The sequence below is a fragment of the Parambassis ranga genome, chromosome 2, assembly GCF_900634625.1.
Source record: "Parambassis ranga chromosome 2, fParRan2.1, whole genome shotgun sequence".
NCBI lineage: Eukaryota > Metazoa > Chordata > Actinopteri > Ambassidae > Parambassis > Parambassis ranga.
The window spans coordinates 13762258-13784643 of NC_041023.1; the positions used below are offsets into that span (position 1 = coordinate 13762258).

The 22386-nt window shown below is 41.8% G+C and overlaps 3 protein-coding genes across 4 annotated transcripts; all 3 read right to left on the reverse strand.

Annotated features, from left to right (window-relative positions):
• Positions 1-205: 205 nt before the first annotated feature.
• yars1 (tyrosyl-tRNA synthetase 1) lies at positions 206-7560 on the reverse strand. The gene is made up of 14 exons (XM_028399964.1): positions 7458-7560; positions 6873-6940; positions 3068-3214; positions 2785-2960; positions 2546-2675; positions 2354-2434; positions 2165-2257; positions 1953-2088; positions 1780-1865; positions 1551-1680; positions 1356-1474; positions 1082-1275; positions 856-997; positions 206-767 (listed from the first exon to the last, which is right to left on the reverse strand). Exons 2-14 carry the CDS (start codon positions 6927-6929, stop codon positions 657-659), a joined length of 1602 nt encoding a protein of 533 aa, XP_028255765.1. The 5' UTR covers positions 6930-6940; positions 7458-7560; the 3' UTR covers positions 206-656.
• A 348-nt stretch (positions 7561-7908) lies between these two features.
• On the reverse strand, positions 7909-8627 carry inip (ints3 and nabp interacting protein). Its single transcript, XM_028399968.1, has 2 exons — positions 8473-8627; positions 7909-8398 (listed from the first exon to the last, which is right to left on the reverse strand). Exon 2 carries the CDS (start codon positions 8391-8393, stop codon positions 8088-8090), a length of 306 nt encoding a protein of 101 aa, XP_028255769.1. The 5' UTR covers positions 8394-8398; positions 8473-8627; the 3' UTR covers positions 7909-8087.
• A 393-nt stretch (positions 8628-9020) lies between these two features.
• Positions 9021-22176, reverse strand: mfsd2ab (MFSD2 lysolipid transporter A, lysophospholipid b). Of its 2 annotated transcripts, none has more exons than XM_028399967.1 (14): positions 21920-22176; positions 19226-19351; positions 18380-18504; positions 15057-15180; positions 14635-14713; positions 14377-14552; positions 14169-14259; positions 13794-13912; positions 13573-13656; positions 11850-11933; positions 11647-11759; positions 11425-11568; positions 10914-11090; positions 9021-10834 (listed from the first exon to the last, which is right to left on the reverse strand). In XM_028399967.1, the coding sequence occupies exons 1-14, from the start codon at positions 21995-21997 to the stop codon at positions 10780-10782; spliced, it is 1575 nt and encodes a 524-aa protein (XP_028255768.1). In that variant the 5' UTR covers positions 21998-22176; the 3' UTR covers positions 9021-10779. The 2 variants fall into 2 exon arrangements, with proteins under 2 accessions (XP_028255768.1, XP_028255767.1); XM_028399966.1 differs by having other exon boundaries at positions 21911-22176.
• Between the last annotated feature and the right edge of the window lie 210 nt (positions 22177-22386).

The window sequence follows — 22386 nt, forward strand, 5'->3', positions numbered from 1 at the left end:
CAAACAAAAACATCTTTCTTGTAGACCACAGAATTCAACCAGTGTTTATTTTAAGTTAGAGATGATGCATTGTTTTCTTATGGCTATGATTTCTGTGCAACATTACCCCAAACACAATCGTCTATAGTACAATGTATACTGATATATATATATATATATATATATATATATATATATATATATATATATATATATATATATATATATATATATATATATATATATAAATATAAGATGTATGGGACCAATAAGACCATTTAGCATGAAGGCAAACAACTTTAACCAGGAAATGTACTGTAACAAGAAGTCCCTTTTAAGAAACCTGAGATTCTTCATTAGCGACATCCAGGAATGAGCAATCAGTTTCAATTCATCCTTGTTAACTGTGATTTACTAAATATTTATGGTATGTCAGCATTAATAACACCATAGATATTTAGAGGAAATGAAACCAACCATCAGTAGATTAGTTACATTACTGTATATTGTATTGTATATCTAGTAATCAAAGCAGTTACAGAAATTATCTTAGCCAGTCTGAACGATTTGAGTGGCACCAATGTCCTGTCACATCCATATAATGTAGTTGCCATGGCGATTTGTTGATGAAAGTATGCAGTCGTTGTCATGTGGCCATAAGGAGCAGCCTCAATTTCTTAACTGATGTTGCCTCCTTTGAGTGTCTTACATGTTATCTGTCCCAGTTTGGTCATCAGCTGCTTGTCTTTCCACTGAGCAACACACTCGTCTGATATGTTCAGGTCCACCTGAAAGAACGTATTACATATATGTGGTTCGTATATAAAAAAATTGCAGTAATTTAGTGTATTCAATTTTTAGACTACAGAAACATACCTGTAGTTTCTCCCACACTTTCTTCTTTGGGTTGAGTCTCTCATCTGGTTTCCTTGAGTCATACCCTTCCACAAAGACCTGCTCACCTGGCGATGAACCCTCTGGCGGGTCCAGAGGTTCCACCCTCCTGGGCTCCCCTTCACTGCAAATCAACCAGGGGAAGTCAGAGGATTAAAAAACAAAATCCTGAGTGATAACACCATCTTTGTGCACAAACAACACTCACATAGAGGCACACAACAGCATGGCTTGAGATTCAATCCCTCGCATCTTCTGGGGCTTCAGATTGCAAAGCACCAGCACCATTCTGTCCTGCAGGTCCTCCTGTGAGACATAGGCCACCAGCCCACTGACTACGGTCCTTGGCTCCGGTTCCCCAACGTCAATCTTCTCCAGGTACAGGGAATCAGCATCTGGATGCTGCAAGTTTGAAAGACAGAAGTAATAATATTGCAACATGACCACACTTATAAACATTGTGCCATCAAGCTATCACTTACCTTCTCCACACTGACAACCTTTCCCACCCTGATGTCCAGTCTGGAGGGGACAACGTCATCGTCCCCTTCTCCACCTCCTCCAGCGCTTCCTTTTATCTTTGCACCCTTTCCTGCTGCTTCTAAACAAACACAGAATACAATGTAAAATCTCAGAATGAAGTTCCACTGTAAATAAAACCTTTCAAAAATACTGACTTGTCTGTGAGGGGTAGGCAGAGTTGGTAAGTTTGCGGAGCTCAGGAGACTGAAACTTCTTTCTGATTGGCTCCAGCAGCTCATTTAGTGCGACTTCCACTGAGGCCTTCAGATCTCCTGGGTGGACCAGCTAAACATGAGAGTTTGCAAATAAAAATTAAAAAGTATTTGAGCTGAAATATACCTATACAAGCATATCTTATCGAATAAACCATTTGGGCTATGTCACCTCCTCAGCGAAGTCTTTTTCCAAATCTTCAACTACAGTGTAAACTTTGTCTCCACCCCACTTTGGGTCTCTTTTGATGGAGAAGTCTAAAATACAAATGATTAAATATTTTTATATGTGGAGTAAACATCCAAAGCCACGGCAACATAAGGACAATGAAGACTGTTTTCTACCTCCTCGTAGAGGGAAGAGCACATATTTGACAAAAGACAGAACTCCATTGTTCTGTGTGTTGCCTGGCTCACAGAAAGCCTTCTTCAGCTTCTTCTTCACATCCTCTTTTGAGTCCAGAAGATCGATCTTTGAATCCTATAGCCAAAAACACATAGTTATGACTGACAATGTGTGTGAAGAAAATCAGCTGACAACATTGTTACAGCCTTACTTCTTCTGAAGAGCTCATTTTGGCCCCGGTTAGTCCTGGTACCATGGGGTTCATTAGGTGGGCACGCTTAGCATAGCCAAGGGAGGGCAGGTACTGAAAAAAAAAAGAAAAGAAACAATGTCAACACCAAATCCTAATCAATGCTTCGCAATCATTTAATATACAGTAAATAAACCCGAGACAGGATACCTTCTCTGCCAGAGTGAAAATCTTCCTCTGGTCTACTCCTCCAAACTGGGCATCCACCTTCAGGTACTCCTCATCCAGAGCCTGAGCACAAGTACAGATTCTATTTACTAAGGCTTAGTCTAAAATAAACCTGATAGTATTTAGTAGCGGAATTTCTATTTGAGGATGTATTCAAAGTAGCAGTGATATTACCTGCAGGCCAGGGTACAGCAGACCACTGAGTAGAGGATGCTCCACCTGCTTGACGACCTCAGCTCCAGCCTTTTTAGCATCATGCTCTGTCACCATGGAGGAGAGGCGGTACACATCAAGAGTGTACTCTCTGACAAACATAAAAACACAGACTTTACAGACACTTTAGACAGGATCTGCAGCTAAAATGAAATAAGGAAAAGTTTAACAAGAAAGCATTTTAAGCCAGTGCAGCAGACCTGCTGAGTTGGAAATTGGTTCCTTTGATAAACTTGAGCTTTTCCAGAGGCACACCAATGCTCTCCAACATAGCCTTGATGACCTGTTCATAGTATTTCACCCTGAGATCCAGCAGCTCCCAGGGAGCTTTCATGTTGTCTAGGTAGGCATGCAAGTCTGCAAACAGGATTGTGACCTAACCAGAGGAAGAACAACAAAACCTTGTTTTTTGTTACTCTGATTTGAACCAGAAATCAGCACTATTAGGTCTGACAGACAAGCTCCTAAATGATCTCTTCCCACCTCACACCCAGCCTTGAGAAAGTCTGCAATCTTGGACATGGGAACAAAGTAGGCTACATGGGGTTTGCCAGTAGTTGCTGTGCCCCAGTACACCTTCAGCTCTCTCTCCTGAAGAACCTGCTTCACCTTCTCCTCTCCAAGGACCTCCTGCAATATACAAAACCAAAAACTTGTGAGACAGAGCTACATGAGAACATTAGTCTATATAAGAAACTATAATGAAAAATACAGTGGCATAGGAAGCATTAAAAATATGTGTGTGTATGTGGGGGGGGGACTTTCTGTGGGTGGGTGGTGAAAAAAATATACATTAGTATATTATGAAATATAATATAATAATATGAAGTACCGTATTTTCGCGACCATAAGGCGCACCGCATTATAAGGCGCAGTGTCAGTTACACGGTCTATTTCTGTCCTCAGCGCATACACAAGGCGCACCGTACCATAAGGCGCAGGTTACGCTAAAACATACCAGTACGTAAATTCAGTAAAAACCGGATATCAGTGAGGAGAGCCGGTGCAGCCTCTCTCTCAACGGTGGCAGAGACAGAGAAACAGCGTGTGTGTTTCTATGGGCAGAGCAGTGGCTGCTGCTGAATGCCTGTTGTGATTCCAACTTTATCTTTACACTTTATTAATAAATAAAGACCATCTTCGGATATACGTTGTCCCGCATTTTAATCAGATGCACCACAGTGATTCCTAATTCATCCTTACCAGTGGCTGACTGTACAGAACATTTATTACAACAATAAACAGGAAACAACTGCGCGAGTTCAAACCTGCCAGCTTCCCTCTCGTCGCTGTCAGAGTCACAGCCACACACGTTGCCGGCTGGCTGTTCGGAAATTATTATTATTATTGTTCGGAAATTATGCCGGCTTTCACAAAAGCTCAGGCAACAGTCACTGCAGAAACATGAGCCCATGTGTCCACAATCCATTCACATAACTGACGTAACTCGCCCGGCGCTGCCTCGCAGTAAAGCTGTGCTCGCTGTCCGCCATCCATCGCTCCCACACCGCTCGCAACTTTACTTTGAACGCCCTGTTTACGCCGATGTCCAGCGGTTGGAGTTCTTTGTTAACCCTCCCGGGATAACGGCAAGCTATGAATTCATCTGCTTCGCCTGTATTTTTACACCAGCGGTGAGACGGGCGTACGCGGAGTCGCGGATCAGCAGCGAGGGTGATGCGTGGAAAAAAACCATCCGGTCTCTTTACATAAACTTCCCTGAGCCACTCCTCGTCTCCTCATTTCTCCTTAACAAAGACTCCTGCTGGAAACATTTCTTTAGGCAGAGTCTTTCTCTTCCATAGGCGGAAGTTTCTGTCCATTAGCATCCAGTCCACCACTACAGTCCGTATTGATACCGTGCTGGTCCCCATTCTCTCCACAGTTTGGTTCACGGGGATGTCGAAAGTGAGGTGGACTTCATCCATGTTGGTGATGTGGCTGGGCTGGATGTTTTTGCTGGCAATGTTGTCACTGCATAACGCGGAAGCTGTAATCCGCTGGAAGTTGCTGCGCCAGTACCGTAGCATTCAGCTGATTGGTGAATTGCTGCCAGCGTACGTAGTGTACGCTGGCAGCAATTCACCAATCGGCTGAACCGGTGTGTTATGTAGTATCCATCTGATTGGTTCATCGCTGCTAGTGTACGTAGTGTACGTATGACGTACTGTTCAGCTGATTGGTGAATTGCTGCCAGCGTACGTAGTTTACGTACCACGTCCCCGTGTCTGGTACTCAACCCATACACAAGGCGCACCGTATTATAAGGCGCAGGGCCGACTTTTGAGAAAATTTTAGACTTTTAGGTGCGCCTTATAGTCGTGAAAATACGGTAGTTGCGATTTCCTGTGGATTTTAACAGGTTGTTAAACTATTTTACCTACAGAAGTAAACACTTAATGACTATTTCAGAGACAGATTCAACAAAAAGTCATTGATTTTAAAACACAGTGGCATAGAGAAACTAATTCCAAGTGAAACAACAGTTTTGTCAACCACACTGGTGGCACTACACTAACAGATTATACAAAGCCTCTATATCTGCCGCCTTCTCTCATTTACAGAGACAAAAAACTGGCAAATCTCCCTCATGTCCACCTGATAAGAGTTTTCCCGTCATCACTCACCTCAGCAACAGAATTTCCTCCACTGGCCCTACATGATGGCCCTGCCTCTGACTCACTCAGTACCAACCTCAAATATGGAGTAGAGAGATGGAGCTAGATTATGCTTTACTTTTCAAATAATAACCAATATAAATGAGCCTTAAAATACATATATCATCAATGAAATAGCATCAGCATTGATTTAACACAGTGGTTTTCGCATCATCTAAGTTTCAAAAAGTTGTTGGACCATGAACCAAACTGCTTAATGCAGATAATACTGAAACACTAAAAATACTAACTTACAAAAAAATGCATGTCTTTATTTTTATTTGCTTATAAAACTGCTCAATTCACAACAAACTTTGTGGATGGTTTATAATGATGCATCAGTGTTTCCCTGTTCATATAATGCACCACTGTGTCCTGACGGTCCGTTACATTTATTGTATTCTTGCTGATAAGAATAGGAGCAGGTGGCTATGTGCACTGGCTAGGTGAGGCTGAAGCCAGAAGGCTAACAGAAGCTAACCTGGCCTTATTGTAATATGGGTTAATGCTGAAAATAACTCTTAACATTCTGTGTCTTTGTTATTAATCTCCTCATGTCCATTGTGTGTGGGGAGGCAGCAGAAAAGGCAACAACATGTCGTCAGACAAATAATACCTACTGCAACTAAAAGTAAACAGTAGCTTCCTCCCAACTTTTCTAAGCTGACTTAGCATCAACCTAACGTCACCTGGGGCCATGTAACAAAACAGTAAGGCTTCAGTATGAGCTGGACTTTGTGGGATGACACTGACGTCACCTCCTCCAGCTTCTACCAGCACTGACGGTTCTCTTTGTGGTGTTTTACGCTCGCCTGAAGAAAGCCACTGGCTTTGTTAGCTCCGTTACTATAGTAACGGTATTTGAGGGGTGAAAGAATTTATTCTGCATGGTGTTAATATGCAGTGTGTGTTCAGATATATAGAAGTGTGCCACTAACATGAAGTATTCATGTTTATATGTGTTTATCACTCAATAATGTGATTTTCATAAGTGTTTATGTGTTAGGAAGTTTTATAGAAAATCAAAGTAATTCAAGGATACTGAATGTATTAAGAAGTAATTTCATAGTGTGTCATATAACTTCTGGGGGGGTAGATGCCCCAGTAGATGCCCCTGTGGGCCGGCAGGCAGGAACACCCCTGTGGTATATCAATGTGTGAATTCTATGTCCAGTGGTCGTTGCATTGTTCGTTGTTGCTGCATGGTTGTTCGTTCTTGTTGGTTGTTCTGTTCTTGTGTTGTTCTTGTTTGGTTCTTTGTGTTGCAACAACCCAGAGCTCTGTGACTCAGAATCTGCCTCATTGTTCAATAAATTGTAATCTTGAGACCAGAATTTATCCGCTCCTTGCTTATAAACAAACTCGGGAAGGTGATCAGAAGAAACAAGGGGAATTTCATCCCCAACATATTGCAGCGCTGTGGTAACCAGGAAAACATTGGATTTCAGCAGTGAGGTTATTCTCTATAATCTAATGAACCAAGTGGAACAGAGTTTTTTCAAGAGCAATCGAAACGGCGTTAGGTGGAGTTTCCTACTGAGTAAATGTGTGTGTGTGTGTGTGTGGGGGGGGGGGGGGGGGGGGGGGGGGTAGCTACGCCTATGGAAAAATATATATGAAAAATGTCCTACCTGGAGGTTCCGGGTGATGAGGTGAAACTTCTCATCTGGACTTAGCTGTTCTGCCATGGTGCAGGGCCCTATGAATACAAAGATGGATGTTTGGCCATTCATTGTCACCTTAATGTTACTCTTGACTACAAACACTGAAAGTGTTTCCTCTAGGCTGTCATAATCAGCGGGGAGCAAAACAACAGGAGCTCTCTATCCGCTGGTGGGACTGTGCTCACCTGTGTTCGCAACACTGGAAATAATGTTAAGCATCACAACCTACACACATTAAACTGATTGTAACAGATGCTAGCTATACGGATTATGACATGTTCCAAAAAAAGAAACAAATAACGTAGCTTAGTTTGTCAACAGGTCAACTCTAACCACACTAATTACAAAATGCTTCTCGATTCAGGCCATGAAAGAACAAGCCAGACAAGCTTGTAGCTTGTTAGCAACAAAACCATGTGCAGCTAATCTTAGCTCGCCTCGCTAATGTTTTTAAGGAAAATCCGTTTAGCTAAAAAAGCTTTTAGCTACATCTTTCTAACAACCTACGTCTGTTTAATTTAAAGCTGCAGAAGAGGCAACCCATTGACTTACCTCAAAACCTGTGTTATTTCTGAGAGCCGTGGGTGAGAGAAGCCGACTGGAAGAACCTGTCAGTGACAGTGTGTTGCATCAGCGAAAAGCATAGCTCTGCTATCGACTCACATCTTCTCCAGTCGAAAGCAATCGAGCGCAGACTGTAAGGCAGCATCGATCATTATGATTAAGAGGTAAGCAAATATGCTTTTTTGTAAAATATTTACTGAAATCAACATGTTTTTAGAAATTATATTAAGATTGAGCAATTATGTGGTGATTGTATCAAATATACGGACAGGACAACAGTGATTTATCATAAAATGTACCATATTTGTATAAATAATCCCTTTGCATTATGTGTAGTAGGTGTTTTATGACTGCCCAACCTGCCTGCGCTGTAACAACAATCACATACAATATTTATATAATAACAAAATGTATAAAATAATAACAGAACTAGTTTATGTCTGGCGATAAGGAAAATGTCATATTTTATTGTATATAGCTCGCTTTGTGATGATCTTCACAATATACTTGATAAAATCACATACAACAGAGTAAAAGGCAGCAGATTCAAGATTGTAAATAGTTCTCCACCCTTGTTGGGGTCGAAATCAGGATCCATATTTGAGTCCATATTCAAAGTCAAAAGTCTGGCTCCAGCCGGGGCAGAACGGGGAGAATGAGGTTCCCAAACGAGGAGTCCTGAGTGATGAAGAACCCAGAGGAGTGCACGTGTGCGTGCTGGAGGGCGGCCTTCTGCTGGGCGGCGATGTGCTGCTGCTCCGCGCTGTCCCTCACCTCCTTCAGGCTGGGTCTGGACGAAAGGGGGATGTTAGCTCCGGGGCTGTTCATGGACTGACTTTGCATCAGCCGCCTCTTCTCCTTGTCCAGCTCTGCCAGGATAGCCACTCGGGTCTTGTTTGGAAAGCCTGGTGGGTTAGCGGCCATGTTAGCTTAGGAACGAACACAAACAGAGTTTAAAAGTCCGTGAGGCAGATAAAAGTGAGTCTTGGCGTTGCTTGTTTACAGTGTGTGTTTGTCCGGGTGTCGTCGATGTTGCTAAAACCTCGACAAACATGAAGCACGTCTCGTGGAGAATTTAGCAGTGAAACTACAGTCCTTTGTACCCGCTATGGGTAGAGAGCTACCATAAAGGTAACGTTGATAACATTGGGGCACTTCCGGGTAAGAAGTTCACCTTTCAAAATAAAAGTATTCGAAAATATTAGGAAAACCTGATAATATAATAAAAATAGGGGAAAAGGTCTAACAGTGTATAAAAACAACACATGACCTAACATTTTAAAGTCATACTTGTTGTAAAATGATTGTTGAGTTGCAGCATACGTTTACTTTTTGTTTGTAGATATTTATTAAGACACCAACACTAGGTGGCAGTAGTCTACTGTAAATAGTATTCCATGTGTATTACTCAAACGTTGGAAAAAAAGATTTTCTTCATTATTAACTTCCACCTTTGTTAAAATATTATATTAAAGATTACTGGCACTCTAAAAAATATCCTTCAAGTTCAAGGTTAATTTATATGTTTAAAAGACAACAGTTGACAACTCGTTCACAGTACAGTTATCAATTAGTATTTATTAACATATTTTACCATTGCAGTATTTTTTCTTAAATAACTACAGTACAGTGTACATAAGTTCATTTCACTTGCAGCCACAAATATCAAAGATATTTACAGGTTTACATATACACTATATACATATGCACAGGAAGCATGTACACAAGGCTACTGTGTGTTCATCTGGCATTAAAGCTCACACATTTGGCGACAGCCTCAGAGTCATGAGAGAAGTTCACTGTCAAATTCATAAAAGACACAGACAAAAAAAACTAAAACTGGAAGAAATTTACAGGATGTACAATTATTACAGGGTTAGTAAGAGAAAATGGCACAATGTTGGCAGGTACCGTATCCTCTACTAAGGATATGAGGAAGATGTAACAGTATGTATAACATATGACACTGCATGTACACATTTCCATATCAACAGATATGAAATATGTCAATCCTCATTTTCATTACAGGGATTGAGATGATCACAAAGAATCCTGGTTGTTTCTTCAATAAACACACATATACATATTTTTTACATAAGAAATTAAATATTGACAAAAACACCCAACATCAACTTCACTTCTCCATCTTTCATACTTATTTTTTTCGCTCAATTATGTGCTTCTTCCCTTTGTTTGAAACGCATACAGATCAAAGACAGTAGCGATGGCAACATGCAATAAAAAGTCACACGAATGTTTTAAAATCTGACTCCCACCTCTTTTTTTACTCACTTTGAAATTTCAATCTCAGATGGAACAACCCTACAGGCTTTAAATAGATTTAAATACTGCAAGAAGCATGACTTTTCTGGCACACAGTAAAATTAAAACTAATAAATATTTAAATAATGATATCACTAAATTAGTACCAGTTGTAGTCAGTATTAAGGAAAATGAAAGCATTTTAGAGAAAATGAGCATTTCATGTCTTCAGTAGCTGTCATGTAAATGTAATGTAAATATTGCAGTTATGTGTGCAAATTAACTGCTTTTACTGCTGTAGTGGTTTCAGTATGTTTGTGCCCTAAAAAAGCCCTTAAAAAGCCCTTATGGGCACAGTTTGGTTTAGTTCCAAAATCACATTTTTACGGCTTCTTCCAAACAAAAAGAAAAAAGGTATGGGGAATGAGATGGAAACAGACTGGCAGACTGGTTTCTGTAAACTATCAGGAGAAATTGTAAATACACAAATACTTTTAGATACACACCAAGTCAATCATTCAAGAACAAGTGACTGACGCTCTATTTTTTGGGCGGGTGGATTTTACACCCAAATTTGGAGCAGAAATTAAGGCGGTTTCTCACAATGTTTACACAAAAAGAGCTGTGTTCTGCGCAGTGTCCAAGGTCATAAATGCTCGATGTTCTAAACTGCTCAGCTCCAGCGAGAAGCACCAATAACATGTTCCCAAAGTTTTTGTGCAAAGTCAGCTAAGAACAAGACCAACCCTTAAAAACAGATCCCTCCACAGTGCTCAGAAGTAGTACAAAGAGTAAGGCTTTTGATCTAAACGAACAAAAGATAGGAGCAAGTGTCGTGGCAGGAGAAAATCATGAGGATAGGTTGTTTTTTGTCTGTAGAAAGACCTCAGCTTGGCTGAAGCGTTGACACTTTTCAGTTCTTATACATGGAACAGCAGCAGCACAAGGCAGTGTCAGTATGATCCGACGGGGGCCAGGTCTGTTGCTCCCGCCCAGTGCAAAATTGCTTGTCGATCACCCGATTGGTCCGTGTGTCCGCCTAAATGTGCTACACAATGTTGGCAAGCTCTGTTGAGTCTGTTTCTGAATCTGCCTCATTGTCCCTGGAAGAAAAACAAGACACTTGAGTTACAGTTTTGCTCCACAGATACAGTGAAGTGTTTGAGCCTTTGGCTGCCTCACCTCTGCTCCTGGAGCAGCTTGCGGTTGCCTTGCCTCCTCTCCTCATTGATCGGATATGAGTACAATATGCATAGGCCAATCAGGATGAGAGCTATGGGGGCAGCTGAAACCAGCAATTTCAACGTTAAATCCACTTCCGACGGTTGAGTACAGCCTCTACTGATGTAGCCTGCAAAGCTAAAAAAAAAAGGACATAATTAAAACAATTTAAATTATATATATTTGAGGAGTGACATATATTAAGTACATCTACTAAAGTCACCCATTAGTACATGGGAGATGTTGGTGTGAAGAAAAAGTTGCTGATGAATCACAGATCAAAGGCTAACGGGGCTGTAGTCAGTCATGTGACACACACAGGCTTACTGTACTTAATCTAATAAACGTGAAAGAAATTCCTGCTTTGATGTAGGATTTGGGTGCCTTTTTTGGATTATTCCTTTTAATGTATTGACCTAGTATATGGGATTAAAATGGACAAATTTGTGTTTGTGCTTGTGTGAGTTCTTACTCTAAACTGAGAGTGGAGATTCCCAGAGAGACTCCAGAGGCAAACTTGGTGAAAAAGACGTAGAAGGAGTAAAACAGAGCCTCGTGGCCGGTGGATTCAGGGTTCTGCACTTGGAAATCGTCAACAACGTCGGGCAGCATAGACCTAAAAGACACAGAAAGTCAGAGTTACTTGTGTGTTGCTGAAAAAAAGACAACAAAAATGAAGCAGCAAGCGTCTTACCATGGCAAGAGGAAGGCTGAAGCCACTCCAACCCCGGAGAAGAAGGAGACAAAGTAAGTGACAGCCAGGTTACTCTTCATGCACACCACCAGGACCATGAAGGGGACCACAGACTGGAAAAAAATAGAAAACACAATTAAAGATTGCTTCCTCAATTCACCTATTATTCCTTTCACATATGTGGACATGACTGTGGCCTTTACCAAGGAGCCAGCATAAACTGCTGTCTTTTTCCCGAAGCGAGTCAGGAACCACTGCCAGAAGGGGATGGCCAGGGTAGCAGAGAGCTGTGGGAAAGAAAGGAAACATTTAAAACACAAGTCAGCATAACACAACAAACTGCCAAAATTCAAATATGTTCCTGTAAATCCAACAAAAAGTGCTTTATTAGAGGTTAAAAAGATCAACAGAGAACCATCTCTGTTACATAACAGGAGACACATTCCCTAAATGCTTCTGTCTGACTGACAGGACTCTAAGTGTGCTGATGCAGAAGCACATTTGACCTCTCATGTCTGCCAAACACAGCAGCGGTGTGAAAAACAGTATGGCCTCTCCAGCTCTTCCCAAAACAAATTTGAGCTTAATGTAATGCAGAATTCCACTAAGGTTTTTTTGCCGGGCTCTACAGAGAGGTAGCCTCTGACCCAAATGTTTGACTAAGGTAAAAAGAAGCCATTGTGCAGCAGTATTTTCCCACCTTTTCTTATGGATATGAGTGAAATGTTAAACAGGAAACTGCCCACACACTGTTCTGTGGCTTTCAAAGTGATTTTAAGTTGTTTTCGTATTGAGTAAGCATGCATTTTAACTTTAAGATTTCAGAGCAGTGTGTGTGCATGTGAAATGAATGAACCTCTGTGCACCATGAGCCTTATCAACCTTCAACTCAATGATCAAAACATCATTATCGCATCATAAAGTCTTATCATATACACAGACCTCATAAAGCAGGTTTTGTACACAATGCCTTTAGTGTACTCTGTGAAATATTACTCCACTACCTCTGCCTATCCCATCAGCTCATGGAAATGAGTTGCAGTGCATTAAAGCTGCAGAACAATGCTCTGTAGAGCATGCTCCCTGCAATGTGCATCACACAAGGTCCGTATTGTATGTTGCTATTTGATGAACATCCTGCTCCTATCACAAGTTTCATCACATTTCCTTTCTTCACTGTTTTTTTTTTAATCTTGTGACTGACAACCGATTTGGTACAAGCCCATGATGGCTATTAGTGAGAGTTCATCTAATAAGATTGTCTTAGTCCTACATCTCATCAAAATCTTAGAGGATTAGTGCCGAGTTATGAGAAAATGAAAAAAAAGCGTCAGTTTCTTCAAAAATCAATTCACTAAATAAATGTAGCCTACTTTAGTCAAAGGTCACTGCCTTGCCTCCATAATCCTCTCCATAAAGTAAAGGCTCAAAGCAGGTAATCTTTTCAAACTCACTAACCTGTACGTTCTCAGCCCTTTTTACAGTATTGTGTGAGAGCTTGGCACATTTCTGGATTAATTAGGTTTAATAACTGTCAGGATCTAATGCAGAGTGATTCTTTAAGCTTTTCTCCATACAGGTTTAAATCAAAAGGGGGGCCATGGCGTGAACAGAGAACCTAATTGTTGCTCCTGTACCGTCGGTGGGAATGGGATGGCATTCAGATTTAGCAGTCAGAGGACAGACATTATGAAAAAGTCGGCCAGGAGACTTGCTTTATAACCAAGTACAGAGCGGTCTTGTAATTGAAGACAATTTATGCATTCGCCTTGGGAGGGAAGGCATTTGTCTGTAAGCAAAAGGCATAACTTACTCCACACAAAGGGGTTTCATATGCCGAGTGAAACACGGTCATCCCTATGGGAACTGTGCACCTACAGTGAGTATCTGTCTGGAAACACCACCTGTGTGTGTGTGTGTGCTCACCATGATGACCAGCAGAATGTTCTGGAAGTCATTTCTGAAGCCCAGTGTGGAGCTGCAGAACAGAGCAAAGTTTCCCTCCAGGAGCTGCAGAATAGAACCCAGAGTCAAGGTTTACTAAAGCAAACAAAAACTCAGGCCAACAGACCATATGCATTCTGGCTGACACCAACTGCCAATGGCACACAGCGACTAGGAGAGATTGTGTGTAGCTCTATACGCACCATAAAACCCAGTGAAGTAAAGAGGAAGACCATGACCAGCTTGGCGTACGGCCCATGCCCCATCACCAGCCTAATCCCTTGGAAGAAGGACATAGGCTCCGACCTGAGACGACAAGACTCTAGAGAGAAAAGACAAAAAATGAACAAATTACATCTGCTTCAATACATTTCACTAGTTTTCATTTTTAATTAGGTTCTGCTCCCTTGACAAACACATTTTATTATTCCCATCACTGGTCACAAGACTTGTCAGCCCATAGTCACACCATAGCATGCGGCTGTCACTGTGCATCCTCATTGGTCTAGAAGAGAAATGTCTATAACAGCTAGACTAGAGTAACAAAAGACTTTTAGATTTTTTTCGTGAGACATTACCTTTTTTCTCTCGCACACCGAAGAATAGGATAACAGCACAAAGGATGTAGGTCAAGCAGATGACACCAGATGCAATCATGTAGGCCACTCTCTGATAAATAGAGAAAAGGACAACATTTGGAAAAGTTTAATTTTCTGCCTCATATAAGGGAGAAGCTATTATTATCATTTTTTGTCGAACCCATGCCTAATCCATAAATGTGTTTACCGTGTGCTCTAGGGAAATAACGTGTCCTGACTCATTCAGTCCTAGAGACATGGAGGAGTTGCTGAGGTCTGCCACAATGTCACCAGGTCCTGGAAGACAAGGAGCATTCGCCATTCCAACAATCTGCCCCTGGATGGCAGTACCGAGCAGAGTGCCTAAAACCTCCACGGTCATCCCTGATGAGGAAACAGAGTGAAAGGGTGATGTCTTTTCTAGCAGGAGATTATTTTATAATATTTTAAATACCATGATACTCACTATATGCAGTGGCAGAGTCCCTCTCTTTCTGCTCAGAGCTGATGAACATGGTGAGGGCCGAATATGGCACATGGAAGCACTGATAGTGATGAAAGAGTGAAGACAATATTAAAACAAAGACCAACGTTGTGGAATACTTTCAGATTCAGATGAAAGCATCAGTCACACTCTCAGGCCTTTATGTAGAAAGCTGTATGCTTAGCTAGGCTAAGCTCCTGGCTTTAAAATATTAAAAGGATCTCCTGACAAAATGCTTTGCCACACTATGGGATGATCAAATCCTTGTATAAACTTGAATTACAATTAAGGTTGACCTGATACTTGTATGACTCATATAAATGCAGTGAGGGTGTGTGACTGTGACTCTGTGTTGCATGAAGGGAACATGGGAGTGTTATTGTGCACACAAGTGTGGTACTCACAGTTTGGAGCGTCTGGAAGAGGCAGTAGAAGAATAGATACCAGATGACTTTCGTATTCTCGAAGGGAGGGACGTACCATATGAGGAAATAGGAAAGCACAGCCAGAGGGGTTGAGAACAGGATCCTACAGATGGACAGGATGGGCGAAGGGAGAGGAAGAGAAGGGGAAAAGGGAGAAAACAACAACAAAAACATTAGTGGACAAAAAACGTGATTCTAATGAAGCGTAAAGACACTCACACCGTCAACAAACACCCATCTTTCTAAAGATACGGGGCCTCATTGCATAACAACTTGTGGCTATATGAGAGGGTCTTTCATTCAGCTTGTGACAACTTTTCCCTAAGTAGTGTTTACCAGTTCACAGTGATTACCAATAATGAGGACACTGTGTTCCTGATGCTCACATGCAAGAAACAGGTTGAGCTACAAGTATGGCCTGATCTGAGCAGACTGGGGAATGTTGCCAAACAAAACTTCAACACCTCCTCTTACATGAATGACAGGCAGTGACGTGATTGTACAATGTACTGTGAGTAACATCCTGTAAATTCAAATCATCCTGTGGAATGGAATCCCCTTGGTCACTTCCTTGTTGCATTTGCGTTCTTCCTATGGTCAGATCGACTGCATCCAGTAAGAGGCGAGTGCAGCTCTAGAAGAAAAAAAAATTGTCTGGCTTGTGGAACAGTAAGCAGTTCGTTGCATCCTGCTCGACCATTTATTCCATTTGGGAAAGTCTTATCAGACAGGCAGGATGTGAAGTTATCGCAATGCTCTGTATGAAAGCATCTAACTGTTGTATATAAATACAGTGACTGAATGTCTCCCCCATTGTGCTGGCTGATATCTAAAGTGCTTTACTTCAGACACACTGCTAATCAACTTAAAACTGATTAATAATCACACATCAGTATGTGCTTTAAGGAGAGAATTGTCAGCAGGAGCAGCATTGAGCCTGCTCTCTCGTCCATGTGATGTAATTAACCGTACACTGTGTGTGAAGTCACTGTGGGAGTGAGCAGGGATGGATGGCAAGTTATAACAGATCAGATTTTATCAAGAGAGGACAGTACACACAGGAATGTGTTGTGTGCTCTGTTAAACGATCGGTAATTATGGCGGATTATTCGGCAGTGAAAGGCAGTGAAAATGCCCGTCAGTGATTGCAGGGCTAAGCTAACACTTGCACCATTTGAGTGGGCTGCTGACCTCATCTACCTCCTGGAATCATATGCACTCTAAAATAGCTCTGCTGACTCCTGGGGAGTGACAATATCTCCCCAAGTTAATGATAGCAGGTGTCAGCTTTCAGTCAGGCATCTATTAACTGTAAAAACTTTTTTTTTTAAACTAGTAAAATATTTGTTTTTGGCAGATGTTGCTGGACTGGATGACTGCACAGCTGTACTGAAATAAGTCAGCAACAGTTTTGAGGTATCAACAGAACAAAGATCATTCGTTAAATTAAGGAATCAAGTGGTTAGAAAAAAAATAAAGAAACACACAAATTTATGTTTAGCACTTAGGACATAACAGTAACTGTCTCTCTAGTATCAGTGAAATGCATTTGCAACTTGAACTGCAGTAACCCTGTGATTTCTCATTCACTCTTTAAAAGCCCGTCTCACCCAGAGCTGAGAGACCATTGGCCAGGATGGGTGGTGTGTTGCGAGTTAAACCAATGAGAAGCTAGCTTGCCTTGAGTCACCCTCCCCCACAACCCAAAAACAGAGCTTTTAAGATAGCGCGGCTCTGACCGCCGTTTCCCTTGCTTACTCTCTGCTTTCCTGCACCACACTCAAGTGCTTGCATCTTTACGAGTGAGCGGACTGTAATGTGACGGAACATACCAATCATTCCTTAATCCTCTACTCTTGTCCCACGCCCCTTCTCCCGGCAACAAATGGTGGAGAAAGACCTCCCTTATGACAATCCTGCCTAATTTTTAATAATGGTGTACAAAACCACTACCTTAGCTTGTTAATCCAATTTATAGTAATAAAACTGATCCAAGTCAAGCTTTGTAAAAAAAAAATGGCCCAATTGAAAATGTATGACATGCAAAAACCACATATGCGCATTTCCTTCATTCTCAGAAACTGCTAACCACCACCAGATTATGTTGACAAGTCCTCTGCGCTATAAATTAATTATGCAAGTGTATGCACAGAGAGAAAACCACACAGGACTGTTACCTCCCATTTGTATCCCTGTTAATCAATCAAGCAGGCACTGGAGTAAACATACTGCCACTCCCTTTGGTACTTATTATAAAAATGCTGAGACCCCCTCCGAGACTGCCTCCATTTGTCACGCTTTCAAGGGTCTAATCCTGCTATGAGGTACAGCATGTACTATAGGGACAGTAGCTCTAAAACATCTTCTGTGCTGACAGGAGAGTGGCACCCTGTAGATCTCCCACCTCTGGTGACACCCTACACCACCTGTCTATCACATAACAGTGTGAATTCTAACCCTCTAAGGTCAGCCGTTTCTCCACAAAGTAGACACCATCATTGCAAAAATCGGGAAATTTGAATAAACAGACTTATAAGTGTATGATATATAGGATGCAGAGATGGACTTGTATGGGGGAGGGGTAAGGGATCTAAAAAGAAAAGGGTCAGTAGCCTTTGAAAATGGCCTGCAGCACCACAGGCCTCCCACTCCCTCAGCCTGGCTGCCACATAAAGACAAAGCTAAATGCAGATTTAAGTAATAGGTGTCAATCGGTTTTGGGGGGCAATGTTTGTAGCAGGCAGGAGTTACATTTGTCAGTGCTGTGCCAAAGGCCACAGTGTGGGAACCATGCAGAAGTGGCACCTGCAACACATCCTCCATGTTTATTTAACAAAATTTAGTGTGACTTTGTTGTTGCACTCTAGACCATTTTAACAGGGCACACATTTGAGTAGATTAATTTTGTATACATTTAAATATGGGTGTGTGTGTGTGTGTGTGTTTGTGGTGATGTGTTTGTGTGTGCGAGAGAGAGAGAGAGAGAGAGAGAGAGAGACGCTAACTGAATGGTACAGGGCAGTAATTGCATCAGCATGACCCACGGTAACCCTTCGTGGGAGGTGACGTTCGATTTTCAAATGCAGTCAGGCCACTAAACCCCACCCCTAAACACTGACACATGCCCAGTGTTTGGTTAGGAAACCACCACTATGTCACTCAGACTGATAGGAACCCCCAATTTGGTATTACAAGATCATGTGAAAAGCGCTTGAATTATATTAGACCTCACCAGCAAAGAAAAAGACAGAGAGCTAGAGGAGATAAAGTTGCGGAGATACATAGCAAGGAGGAAGACATACCAGGGCAGCATACGTCCAAAACGTGTCCATGGGCTCCGAGAGACCAAGAAGCCGATGGTGGGGTCTGTTATGGCGTCCCAGGCCCGGCCGACAAACAGGACGATAGAGGCATAAAAGGGATCCAGCTGGGAAAACAGAAGTCACAAACATTTGAATATTCGATGACAGTACAAACACAGTTATGCATGCTTGATGTCACGAGGAAGCTGGCTTGTACAGTTTATAATAGCAGAGTAAAACGTATTGCTAAGGCCAGAAAGGGCAACCATGAACAAGAAGCCAAACAGTAAACGTGCCACTTGGCAGCTCAGCCTGTCTGCTGTTCATCTGTACAGAGGAGCCAGGCTCGATGAATGCCCGACTCCTGACTGTACAATCCGCGCCATGCTGTGTCATCCAATAGACTCTTAATCAACAATCTTAGCAGCCGAACAAAGCTGGACCCTGGGAAGCCTTTGACTTACATGCCATCCTGGCCTTAACCATCAGATTAGTGTCGCAGCCCATTAAAAGGAGCCCGTTCTCGTTGTACAATGGTACTACCCCACCCACCAAACAGTTTCAGAATCAAGCCCCTGTAAGCCTTTTGATACAGTGGAGTTTCATGTTGTAGGTCAGTGTTAGAAACTCCCCCGCCCCCTTTTTGCTGTGTGCTTGCTACTGTGATGGTGCCTTGAGGGCAGGTATGATCATGTACAAATCATTACATTTATAGAATAGTAGATATAGGACAGCTGTGGATGTTCCCTACATTCCCAGTGAGGTTAAATACAACATGGGGGCTACATTTAGCTCCATGTTCTGAAAGGGGCACATGAAGTTTGCAAATAATCTCAACCTTCTCACCTGAGCTACATCCAGAAGATAGATCTGCAGAAAGAAGCCCAGGGCACACCCTGTGATCTGGTAGGGTGCTCCACCAATGGCATAGCAGATCTTGTTGCAGACTGACAACCTGTTCCTGTGCTCATGCTGAGGGGAAAAAAGAACAGAGATTCAGGGTCAAATATATCAATCCAAACAGTGAAACATCTGATCTGCTAAAATAAAAAAATACTTTACAGGTGCCTGCAAAGCTTTGGAAGAGCCAAGCCCTTGTAATTATAGGAGGGGTTGATTATCCCATGTCAACTACAGCAGTTTACATCTAACAGCAAAGATGGTGACAGTGAGTTAGGATTTCCTTCTGCTTATAAATAGGCTGCTTAAATTATTCTGACTGAATAATTTAATCTTCAGTCTTACTTCTGTCTTGTTAGTCCGATTACTACGTGTTTTTAGGGTCTCATAAGGTATGTGGCCTAATTTCTTAATTACTATGGAAGTCTTAAAAGCTTATGAGTTCTGCAGGCAAGACGCTAGCCATGGTGTAGTGTTATTTGGCAGAAGGCAGGGACAGCCACAGAGGAAACAAGAAACCCTTGGTTTCCTAACAAGTGCTCATTCGTCTGCATTTTCTCCACTGTAGTAAAAATTTCCGCAGAAAGCAGACCATAAGCAACTCTTCTAATAGCAACACAAATATGCTCTGATTAGTGCCAGGGCATGACACCACCAAAAGCCAGGGTGACAGCACCTTGGCAGCAGCTGGATCTGGCTTAGTATACAGAGGAATTGCCAGTTTAACCAGCATTGCCCAAAGAGACATGAACGCACACCCTCCTCCCGACCAATCAAAAGCGTGCATTCAGTGCTGCCTGGTCTGCCCTGGTCAAAGAAGTTTTCAGCACTGTTGCTGAATGTGGACATGGACATTAACCCCGTTGCATATCATCAGATGAGGAAAATTACCTTGAACTGCTGATACAGTTTAGCATTTATGCTTGATCATGCCACTGATATGCATGGGAAAAATGGACACGGCTTCTTTTTAGTGTGACTTAATAAACAAGCCTGTGCCTGGTTGTTACACCCAACTCTGTCTTTGTTTAGGTGACAAAATGCTGAAATGAAAAACCAAAGCCATCAACAGATAGAAGCAATTATTGAGACAATAGTTGTTGGACTATTTGGTGTTTTAACTGATGTCCCCATGGTAGTAAATGCAGGGTTGTATGGAGGAACAAACCTGACCTTGCCATTTTGTTCTCCTTTTCAACCTGTATGCATAACTTTATACAGGTTTCTGTCCCTCCTAGCTTTAAAAATACACCGCTTCCGTCCTGCTGTCATTCAAGAATGTCACAATGTGACTACTGTCTTTACACAGCTTTGAAGCAATCCAGGATATAATACATTTGTGTTGTATACATGGAAAAGGAAAGGAAACTCTACTGAAATTTGACATGAATGGAGGTCAAACCTCTGTGTGTGTCTTGTAAACATGAGAACCACCCTAAACACCACTTCAAAGCATGCAACATTTGCTATCAGTGTGCTACCAGTAATTACTGCAGTGATCTGATAAGAAGCATGTTTAGGTCAAAGGCATGAGAGGCAACAGAAATGTATGCAAATTTAAAGATGTTATTTTTTTAAAGAAATTTTTAAGAAATCAAATAAAGTGTCAAAAACACTGGATTTTTTTATGATCCTCTGTCTGATCCTTCTGCATCTGACACGTCGCCATGGTGGGCGCTTCCTGTTGCGTTTACTGTTATCGGACATATTCTTACTCTCCGTTAAAATCCAATCTAAATGGCACATTTGAATAAAATGTCTTCCTAAATCAATGTTAATTTAGTCGTACGGGTTGCATTAAAAACTAAACAGCACGATATAACTCAACCATTACGTGCTTTCTTTACGCTACAACCAGCAAGCTGATGCAAATTTTCTCCACCTCAATTTGCTACCATAATGCAAATCATTGTGTCGTGTTCTGTATGTAGCCGAAGGACACACACTAGTGACTATATCCTATACACACTGCCCTCTGTTTATCTTATAAATACAATATATGACATATTTTTTAGAAGTAGTGGATCTTTACGAGCCCCTGAACGCAACATGGCCACAGAATTCCGTATTCAGTAATATCAAGCTACACGTTGGTTCAGAGGGAAATTTCCAATACAAAATTCTACAATTTTATTTAATGAATTTCATCATATTAATAAAATGAGACCCCAACAGAGTATGTGTGAAAATCAGCAAATTGTTTACATAATATCAATAATAATAATACACGTCTTAAACCAGAATGATGACGTTGAAACGGTCTTAGGAATGTCACGTGACTAGCTCGCGTTCAGAGAAAAGGGAGAGCGCTCTCTGGAATCTGTTGCTATGCTGAATGAAAATGAACACATTCGTTTAAATTAAACATTTCTATCGACAGTTCCATTCATTCAACGTCATTTTCGATTAGTGATGTTGGTTTGGTGGTGAACAGAAATACCACAATGAACGCCTCGCGCCCAAGTTGGCTTACGTAGCCTATCAGTCCTTGAAAATGAATCACGCACTTTGCCGGTGTGCTCCATTCATTCCGATGTCTCACACACAGCTCATCCAAAAACCTATAGGCTATACATCACAGAAGAGACCTCAAATGTATCGTTCTAACACATATATTTATATATTTATTACTGGACTCACCTTCCTTCCATCCGAGCCGGCCGGTTTATTCAGTAAACTGGCGTTGGAGTATTGTTCACCTCCTTCTCCCTTTGCCATTGCAGAATAGCTGCTGTCTTAGTGGAGTTTGTCAATAAAAATACAAACAAAACGAGAGGGGGAATAAAGCAACAAATCAAACTGGTTTTCCCCGATAAGGTCTGAGTTAGGAAAAATCGTCCTAAAATATCGTGGCGGTTTGCAATCTGTTTGAAAACTGAGAAGATGCGGTGGCAGCAGGGCTGGATGTAGTAATTTTTAGAGATCCCCGCCCCTCCACGTACCATTCACCCGATGTCTACACCCCGCCCACATGCAGGGCGGGTCACACAGCAGGCAGGCTGAGAGCGAGCGCTCACGCTTCTGTTATCATGGAAAGAAAGATAGGACGTTTCCGCAGAACTTCTAATTAGGTTCACGAGTGACTGATAAACATAGAAGGTAAATCA

Bases quoted from the DNA above. Each gene is read 5' to 3' on its own strand.
- yars1 (XM_028399964.1), bottom strand. From the start codon at position 6,929: ATGGCAGAACAGCTAAGTCCAGATGAGAAGTTTCACCTCATCACCCGG. The intron at 2,961-3,067 runs GTGGGAAGAGAT...TCCTCTGGTTAG, and splicing joins TTCTCAAGGCTGGGTGTGAG to GTCACAATCCTGTTTGCAGA. The intron at 2,258-2,353 runs GTATCCTGTCTC...TTTTTTTTTCAG, and splicing joins TTTTCACTCTGGCAGAGAAG to TACCTGCCCTCCCTTGGCTA.
- inip (XM_028399968.1), bottom strand. From the start codon at position 8,393: ATGGCCGCTAACCCACCAGGCTTTCCAAACAAGACCCGAGTGGCTATC.
- mfsd2ab (XM_028399966.1), bottom strand. From the start codon at position 21,997: ATGGCAAAGGGAGAAGGAGGTGAACAATACTCCAACGCCAGTTTACTG. The intron at 19,352-21,910 runs GTAATAAATATA...TTTTCCCCTCAG, and splicing joins ATGGAAGGAAGGTGAGTCCA to CATGAGCACAGGAACAGGTT. The intron at 11,091-11,424 runs GTAAGAACTCAC...TTTTTTTTTTAG, and splicing joins ATCTCCACTCTCAGTTTAGA to CTTTGCAGGCTACATCAGTA.